The sequence below is a fragment of the Arvicola amphibius genome, chromosome 8, assembly GCF_903992535.2.
Source record: "Arvicola amphibius chromosome 8, mArvAmp1.2, whole genome shotgun sequence".
Classification (NCBI taxonomy): Eukaryota; Metazoa; Chordata; class Mammalia; order Rodentia; family Cricetidae; genus Arvicola; species Arvicola amphibius.
In genome coordinates this window covers 65347399-65356636 of record NC_052054.1, presented here as the reverse complement: position 1 = coordinate 65356636, position 9238 = coordinate 65347399, and the positions used below count along the sequence as shown (strand labels likewise).

The following is a 9238-nucleotide window of genomic DNA, read 5'->3' as shown; positions in this document are numbered from 1 at the left end:
TCCTATGGGAGTCACTGCCTCAGGCATGCTTCAGCAGAGGTTACTGGATCAGGCCTTTTCCAGCACAAGTCACTGTCTCAGGCCTGTTCCCACAGATGTCTGTGGGTTGGGTTTGTTTCGCCAAAGGTCACAGGTCTCTGACTTGTACCCAGTCCCGCAGAGGACTCTGGCTCAGGCCTGCTTCCTTGGGGGTCTCTCCCTCATACCTGCTCCTATGGAGGTCACTTTCAAGGGCCTGCTCTGGCAGAGGTCGCTGGCTCGGACCTGTTACCTTCACAGTCACTCCATTATTACCTGCTTCTGTGGAGGTCGCTGCCTCAGGGATTAAAAATATTATGCCATGCAAGTATACACAGTGAGACCCTTCATACAAGCCTTCAAATATTTTTAATATGAAGAATTATTTTGCATAAAAATGTAAAAAGGAATAAAGAAAACTCACACAAAAATTTATATTTCTTATGTGTAATAATCATTCACAGCTACTGTCACCTAGTCCTGAAAAAGATACAGACAGATGAGACAGACCCTGATGGGGTTATGAAAAGGTTATCCATCTAATAATGACTGAAGAGTCTATAGCCTGACCTAGTCACAGCCTTGGGGAAGTCAGAGCCTGCTGCCTAAGGAGGACAGTTCCCCTTCCTGTGTGACTGCTGAGACACACCATATCAGGAGTGCTTGCCTTCAGAATCCACACCCTGTGTGTCCTGTTCCTCCAAGCAGTCTCTATATCTCTGTCTATAAACAGAGTTGCAGCTTCCAGGAGGAGATGCCATGACCTTCACCTTCACAGCCCTGCTCTGTATGGGTGAGATGTGGAGATAAGGAGGAGAGAGTGTGTTCTGGGATTGATGCCCCACAGCCCAGCACTGGCCCATCAGGAAACCCCAGGTTCTCAGGAGGTTCTTCAGTGGGAAGGAGCTGCCCAAGTTTCAGGGACAAACCTCTCACAGGGAACTCTTTTCTAGGACTGACTCTGGGCCTCAGGATCCCAGTGCTGGCAGGTGAGTGAGTGTTTGCAGATGTTGTGGTATTCACTTTTCATCATTCCTGGAACCATGCCTTGACAGTGAGTATGAAAAACAACACACGTGTCCTGATCCTGGTGATGGCTAAGGGGTAGGGTTGGAGGATGAAATCTGAGGGTGGATGTTCTGGATGTTACTTGTTCATTTCCTTGCAGGGGCCTTCCCTAAGCCTATTCTCAGAATACAGCCAGACTCTGTGGTCTACAAGCAGACTACAGTAACCTTCTTGTGTGAGGGTACAACAGAAGTCAAAGAATACCACCTGTATAAAGATGGATACCAATATTTAAGGACCACAAAGATTCCACAGAATCCTAGGGACAAGACAGAATTCTCAATCTCAAAAATAGGCCCTCAAGAAGCAGGGAGATACAGCTGTCAATACAGGACCCATCATGGATGGTCAGAGTACAGTGATTCCTTGGAGCTGGTGGTGACAGGTGAGAGGAAACTCATGGACTCCAGACTCAGGATTAACTGCCAAGAAGTGGTTGTGTGCACAGGGATGAGCCTCCACTCACAGTCCTAAAGGATATTGAAGTCAGAAGACATTTAGCTGATTCCTCCTTCTCTCCTAGGAATCTACGGGAAACCCAGTCTGTCAGTCCAGCCCAGCCCTGTCGTGAGTGAAGGAAGCCTACTCACCTTCCAGTGTATCTCACGGAAGCAATATGACAGGTTTGTTCTGACTAAGGAAGGACAACAGAAGCTCTCCTGGATGCTGGATTCAAAGTATAACTACTCTACTCAGCAGTACCAGGCAATGTTCTCTGTGGGCCCTGTGACCTCTAGCCAAAGGTGGACATTCAGATGCTACAACTTTAACAAGAACAGCCCATTGCTGTGGTCAGAACCTAGTGAGCCCCTGGAGCTCCTGTTTTCAGGTAAGGAACCCCAGGTTCCCCCTAGGATGATGAAGAAATTATATAGGTTTTCAGGGATATCTTGGTGTATGGTGTATTGAGGAGTCAGGGATCCTGAGCCCATTGACACAGAGCATGGAAGGCAGCAGTACACATGATACAGAATCCAAGACAGACAAAACAGACAGTGGCAGCAAAGTCCAGGAGGTCCAGGACAGAGAAGAATCTTCATGGTGCCTGCTGTTACTCTGGTTCAGTCCCTATACTGTTTACAAGAGGTCAGAGAAGCCCACAGAAGACAGGAAGGAAAGACTGTAGGAGCCAGAGCACTCATGACACCAGGAGAACATGGCCCTAACTAACTAACTAAGCAAGGGTCATGAGGGCTCACAGACATTGAAACAGCAACCAAAGAGTGTGCATGACTCTGCTTTAGGCCCTCTGCACACGTTATAGCTGTTTGCCTTGGGTTCTCTTTTGCTTTGTTTTGTTTTCTAGAGAGTCACTGTGTAGCCCTGTCTGTCTTGGATGTCACTCTGCAGACTAGGCTGGCCTTGAACTCACAGAGATCTACCTGTAACTACCTCCCGAGTCCAGGGATAAAAGGTGTGCACCACCACCGCCTGACTAGTTTAGGGTATTTGTTAAACTCAAAGCAATTGGACTGGGGAAGTCTCTGACTCTTTTGCTTGCACATAGGATCTTTTTCCTCCTTCTGGGCTGCATTGTCCACTCTTAATATGCAGTGTGTGCCTAGTCTTATTGCATGCTGTTATTCCTTGTTTTGTTAATATCACTGGGAAGTGTGCTCTTTTCTGAAGCAAAACAGAAGAGCAGTGGATCTAGGAGAGAGGAGAGGTGGGAATGCTGCTGACAGTGTATACTATATGACAGAAGAATAAATTTAAAAGAAAAAAGTGTCACCGGCAAGTGTGCCTTTCTCTGTGTCACTCTCAGACAAAACCACCTCCTTCTTTCATACTTCCTTACAGGGACCCTCCACAAACCCACCATCAAGGCTGAGCCAGGATCTGTGATCACCTCAGGAAATCCCATGGACATCTGGTGTCTGGGAACCCTGGATGCAGAAATCTATGTTCTGCATAAAGATGGAAGCCAAAAACCCTGGGGCACACAAATACCTCAGAAACCTGAGAACAAGGCCAAGTTCTCCCTTTCTAATGTCACATATCAACTTGCAGGACAGTATCACTGTTATTCTTACAGCTTGGAAGGCTGGTCAGAGCGCAGTGACACTCTGGAACTGGTAGTGACAGGTGAGGGGACAGGCAGGGTCTCAGCCCCAGGCTCTACTCTTAGCAGTATTACCTTCCCATAGCCTAGCCATGCAGAACATTGTGACTGTGTGAGTTCATGTAACAGTCTGCCACCTTCTGTCCTAGGAATCTACAACATTAAACCCTGCCTGACAGCCCTGCCTGGCCCTGTGGTGAACTCTGGAGGGAACATGACTCTCCAGTGTGTCTCAAGGGAGAGATATGACAAGTTCATTCTCACCAAGGAAGATCAGAAGTTCCTCAGTTCCTTGGACTCACAATATATACACAGTATTAGGCAATACCAAGCCTTGTTCTTTATAGATCATGTAACACCAGACCACAGAGGGACATTCAGATGTTATGGTTTCTACAAGGATGCTCTACAGTTATGGTCAGTACCCAGTGACCCCCTGGAAATACACATCTCTGGTGAGTCATCCCCATCTTGACCAATCATTTTTTTTGATATCCTAAGACCTTAGTCTTAGGAAGTGTCCAAAGTGAAATAGGAAGAACCTGGTTGCTGAGCCAGAGCCACCCCTGGGTAGAAGTAGTGACATGTGCAGGGCAGGATGGGAGAGAAAAGGTGCTTGGTAAAAACCAGCTCCTCAATTACTAACCTGTCACCTTCCCTCTAGGCCTGTCCAAGAAGCCCTTCCTGCTGACTCAGCAAGGCCATATCCTGGACCCTGGAAAGAACCTCACCCTGCAGTGTTGCTCTGACATCAACTATGACAGATTTGCTCTGTACAAATTGGGGGGAGCTGACTTCATCCGGCAAGATGGCCAGTGGACCCAAGCTGGTCTCTCCTTGGCCAACTTCACATTGGGCCTTGTGCATAACTCTACCAGAGGCCAATACAGATGCTATGGTGCACACAACCTTTCCTCTGAGTGGTCAGCCTCCAGTGACCCTCTGGACATCCTGATCACAGGTGAGGAACTAAACAGATTCCCTCGGGTATCTAAACTCTACATGTATTTTCATGGGGGAGTTAAAGATGTGAGGGCTGGGGTGAAGGACAGGAATCTTATTTGGGAACAGATGCAGAGACAAGGGAGTAGGAGAGGGGCTCAGACAGAGAAGAGAGTCCAAGGTGTTCATGGCAGACCCAGGTGAGGTATCAGCTCAGAACACTGAGGCAGTCTCTCATTAACTCCCTTCTCTTTAGGGCAATTTCCTGTCAAGCCTTCCCTCTCAGCAAAGCCTAACTCCACAGTACACTCTGGAGACAATGTGACCCTGCTGTGCCAATCACCATACAAAGTAGACACTTTCATTCTGTCCAAGGAGGGAGCAGCCCACAAATCCCAGCAACTCAAAGCCAAGTTCCAAGTTTGGGAGTTCCAGGCAGAATTCTCCATGAGCACTGTGACCTCTGACCTCTCGGGCACCTATAGGTGCTATGCTTCTGAAGACTCTTCTCTCTACCTGTTGTCATATGCCAGTGCCCCTGTGGAGCTCACTGTCTCAGGTGAAGTGACCCTGAACTCTAAGGGTGATTTTCAAACCAAACCCTAGGAAAGCCCTTTTCTTGGGTGGGAGTAAGGGGACACTAGAAAGGGTCAGTCAGAAGGTGGATACCAGCAGCAGTCCTTCAAATAATGTCCATTCCATTTTCTGTTGCAATCTGGGTTTGGAATAGACAACATAAAGACCTTGGGGGAGGTTACAAGGGAGAAGTAGAAGAATGAGTACAGGCAGATCCCTAGTTTAGCATTTAAACCTCACTGTCCTCCTGTTCTTTTTCCTAGATCCCATTAGAGCCTGCAGTCTGCCACCTCTAAGGCCCACACAAACAGCTGGTGAGTATCAGGCACCTCAGTACAGGGAGTATGCTCCATCCCCAGGTAATCTGCCAGCTCTTAGCTCAGAAAAGTCATTTCTCTGTCACTTCAGCTTGTGAGTTTGAGAGGCAAACAGAGATCGTAACAGAGCCACCAGAAGCCCAGGATTTAATTTGTGCTGTAGAAGGTGGCATTCAGAGAGATAGTCAGGTTCACTGTAGTTCACAAAGATAAGTAGAACAGGAGACCCAGACACTTACCTCCTCTTCCAGCCACTAAGTCATGAGATCACCTTTCTCAGCTATATGGAGTCAGGCCCCAGAAAGGTATGTAAAGACCCCATTGTAAAGTGGGGTTTAAATACAAAATAGCTGGTTATGTGTTTGAAACAGCTGCTTTTAGAGATGCTGACTTAGACAAATCTTCCTGTTTCTGGACTGCTGCTAACCACGATGCATGAGCTGGCTCTTTGGAAACTATTCCCAATGGTGGGATGCCCTGTTCAGCCTTGAGGCTGGGGTAGGAGGAGCCTGGTCCTGCCTCAACTTGTTATGTCAAGCTTTGTCAGTTTCCATAGGAGTCCTTACCCCATATAAATGGAAATGGAGGAGCAGTGGAAGGGGGTGTGGGAGCAGAACAGAAGAGAGGTTGGGGAGGGAACAGGAGAAGAGGTAGGACGAGAAACTGATTGATATGTAAAATAAAGTTTAAAAAGTGATGAGAATGGCGAGTGTGGCCCAGACCTTGACGTTTCTTTCAGTACTGGCCACGGCTGTGACTTCTCCTGACAAAATACTCCTCTATAACTTGGTTCTTTGTGGATCTGTCCCACAGTGCAAGTGGCATATGCAAGCATGAGGCACAGGGTCATGGCAGAGCATTCTTCCTAGCTCATAGGGCATAGTTCTGGTATTCTCCAGTGCATTCTGTGACCTCCAAACTCAGGGATTCCTATCAATGAATGGATTCCTCAACTCATCTATGTATCTGCTGTTATGTGACAGTACCATTGTGAAACTCATGGTCCCAGGTGAGGTAATCCAGATCCTTAAGAGGTGAAGGGGTGTCTAAGCATCCTCCATTTACAGCAATTATTGACTAGGATTGGGTAACAAAAGATGCAGAGAGTCAACCAGATGGATGTTAATTCTCATGATGGTAAAGTCCAACATGGATATTTCCAGGAATGCTCACTACAAACCCTGCTAAAGGAACTGAGAAGGATTCAGGAAGTCTGAAAGAGCATCTTAGAGAAGTCACAGACAGATACAGGCTACTAAACAGAAACCAGGCCCCAGTGACAACCTCTGCTCATCACCCTACACTTACCAGTATTTATAGACCCATACTAGATGAGCATCCATGGCCCACAGTGTCTCCAGGGGAGGAGGAAGCCTTGCTGTAATAAATAAAAATTCTGCTATATTCTCCTTCTACTCAAAACAGATCCAAATCCATAGCTCAATCCTACAAGACAGAATTCTTCAGGAGAATCTGAACATAACTATGATCATATTAAGCAAAAACAAAATCCAGCAGTCTCAGTCAAATTCTATTGTTTGTGAAGCCTGTGACATTTCACTTCAGAATGAAATAGAGAAAATGAGACTGGATGGGCTCACCTTATTTTGTGAGCTGGCAGCTAAGAATGTCTTCTGCCTGCCCTCAGTGTGCTATCTGAACAAGAGAAGCGTTGGGGATAGGACCTGCAGGAACTCTCCTAAAGCGGTGGGAGACCTGCACCACCCTCTCTTCACACTGTAGCCTGTCCTGTTTGTCTTGATAATGACTATTTGAAAACATGACAAAAGGATTAGATATGTCAGTCTTGGGACCTACGCTTAGCGTCAGACAGCCATGCCATGGGAACACTGTTACGTTAAGGCCTAGTGACTACAATGTATTCTTTCATGGTTCACACACACACTCACACACACAAACACAAACACCACCACGACCACCACACCTTTTGAGAGCCGGGACTGCAAAACTCTCTACATGACTCTTCTCAACATCTTGGTCCTGTGTTACTTATATAATATGTAAAAAAAAAAAAAAAAAAAAAAAAAAAAAAAAAAAAAAAAAAAAAAAAAAAAAGATGGTGATACCATATACATCAGAAAAATATACTTCTATATGAACTGGGAAACAAGAAATTTCTTGGTCTGATGTGGGAAGGAACATCTGGGTAAGTTTAGTTAAAAAAAAAAAAAAAAAAACAGGTTCTCAACCTTAGCAGAAACCACATCTCATCTCTGAAATTGTAAGGAAGTTTCACCTCACCCACCCCCTACTGGTCCCTGGGTACTCAGAAGAGATCAGGGTAATATTCAGATCAAAGGAGAAATAGGAGTATCTAAGTATGGCAATCAAACAAACATTAAGCAAAAACAAACATTTAGGAAATCATCTCAGACTGATGATGTATGCCCAGACAGTCATTGCTGAATTCACCAGAGACACCATATTCAGAATGGTCCTGTGGCTGTTCAGAGCAGTGACTCAGAATCGATGTCTGTAATATCTTGACAATGTATTCTACTCTGAATTTTCTGTTTTTTCTGGTGGGTCACAGTGACACTGAAAAAACTAATAAGAATAAGAAAGAGAGCCCAGCTATACCAAGTGAAATATTCATTCTAGAACTTCATTAGTTTATAGGACGAAAATGATGGGTATTTATATTAAATGAAAAAGTGGCACACAAAAGAAACCCTCAGGTCTCTTAGGCACACCCACATTATATGCTTCTTCTGTTCTCAGGATCAGTTGAAACTACCAGCCCATCCTAACATGCCCAAACTCAAGACAGTTGAATAAAGAGATTTCAAGCTCAAAGCACTGAAAACATAGGGGCCAAGTTTTGTCCAGGGAATATAGGGCCCCTGGGAGTGCATTCGCTTATCTGGAAACATTTAGTTATCTTGGGAACCTTTAGTTACCTGGAAGGAATTTTGACCATCACTAACATCTGTTACTTCTTTATCCACAACCACAGCCTCAGAGAAACAGGACCACACCGTGCAGAATCTCATCAGGATGGGATTTGCTGTCATGATCTTCATAGTCCTTGGTTTTCTGGCCTTTGAGGCTTTGTGCATCCAGAGACAGAACCAGTGTGCAGATAAGAAGTAACCAGAAAAGAAAGAAGTATATATTTCAAGGTTCCAGAGTCTGGGAAATAAATCTGATAATCCAAGATTCCTGGGGAAAAAATCCATTTCTTATTTTGAGGAACTGTTGTGAGAGATTATCCAGGGAGCAAATGTTGGGTGCAGAGAAAGCTGAGTGTTTTGATGAGACCCTTCCTGAGCAAATAAATGTATATTCCTCTATATACTGGAGGCATTTGCTGACTGAACTGACTTTTTTTCTGAGTAAATATAGTGAGGGAATACGCTGTTCTATGTGTTTGGCTTGGATCCTCATTTCTGTACATTTCTATTCCCCTCCCTCTCATGTGTCATTTTCCATTTTTATACACTGCTACATTCTCCATGACAGGAGGCTCTGTCTGTTGGACTAGAAACAAGAAAGGTACTTCAATAACAAAAATGATGAGTAAAGTCAGAGACCAGAATTCAAAGTTACTCTATCTATGATGCCCAAAACTCTCTCCATAACCCTCCAACCTCTCAGTCTTCAACATATGTTCTTCATGGGGTTCCTCTTGAAATATGAAGTCAAATTTACCAAACTGGTGGAAAAGGATAACATGATAAATTAATGTGGGCAGGATTTTTTTCTACTTAAGGAAAACCTTTTACTTACAATTTCTTCTCCTTGATACAGTGACTGAAGATGCCAAAGTTGTCCTTAGAGAGACATACTCAAAAATTACTTCAAACTCATGTCACCCACAGTTATTGAATGTGGATAAGTGTTACTCTTTCCTCATGTTCTTTTTTTCTTGTTTTTATTAAAAATTATCATCTCCTCCCCACCTCCTCCACCTTCCCTCCCCTCCCTTCCACTCATACCCCCATTCCCTCCCTCTCCAGGCCAAAGAGCCATCAGGGTTCCCTTCACTATGTTAAGTCCAAGGTCCTCCCAGCTCCCTCTAAGTCCAGGAAGGTGAGCAACCAAACTGTCATGGCTCACAGTGAACCCGTCCATGCTGTAGAGTCCAAGCCCATTGCCGTTGTCCTTGGATTCTCAGTCCTCCTCCACCGTCAGCCACATTCAGAGAGTCTGGTTTGGTCGCATGTTCCATCAGTCCCATTCCAACTGGACTTGGTGATCTCCCGTTAGTTCTGTCCCACCGTCTCAGTGGGTG

General features: G+C 45.2%; 1 protein-coding gene across 2 annotated transcripts; it reads left to right on the top strand.

Moving 5' to 3' along the window:
• The first annotated feature begins 777 nt into the window (after nucleotides 1-777).
• Nucleotides 778-8298, top strand: LOC119820582 (leukocyte immunoglobulin-like receptor subfamily B member 3). 2 transcript variants are annotated; one of them, XM_038339066.1, is made up of 10 exons: nucleotides 778-811; nucleotides 972-1007; nucleotides 1187-1471; nucleotides 1610-1915; nucleotides 2887-3171; nucleotides 3298-3603; nucleotides 3813-4109; nucleotides 4347-4649; nucleotides 4930-4980; nucleotides 7961-8298. In XM_038339066.1, exons 1-10 carry the CDS (start codon nucleotides 778-780, stop codon nucleotides 8095-8097), a joined length of 2040 nt encoding a protein of 679 aa, XP_038194994.1. In that variant the 3' UTR covers nucleotides 8098-8298. The 2 variants fall into 2 exon arrangements, with proteins under 2 accessions (XP_038194994.1, XP_038194995.1); XM_038339067.1 differs by lacking the exon at nucleotides 4930-4980.
• The last annotated feature ends 940 nt before the right edge of the window (nucleotides 8299-9238 follow it).

Excerpts from the sequence above, each read along its gene's own strand:
- LOC119820582 (XM_038339066.1), top strand. The coding sequence starts at position 778 with ATGACCTTCACCTTCACAGCCCTGCTCTGTATGG. Across the intron at positions 1,008-1,186 it reads CAGGATCCCAGTGCTGGCAG|GGGCCTTCCCTAAGCCTATT; the intron begins GTGAGTGAGTGT and ends ATTTCCTTGCAG. Across the intron at positions 3,172-3,297 it reads TCTGGAACTGGTAGTGACAG|GAATCTACAACATTAAACCC; the intron begins GTGAGGGGACAG and ends CTTCTGTCCTAG.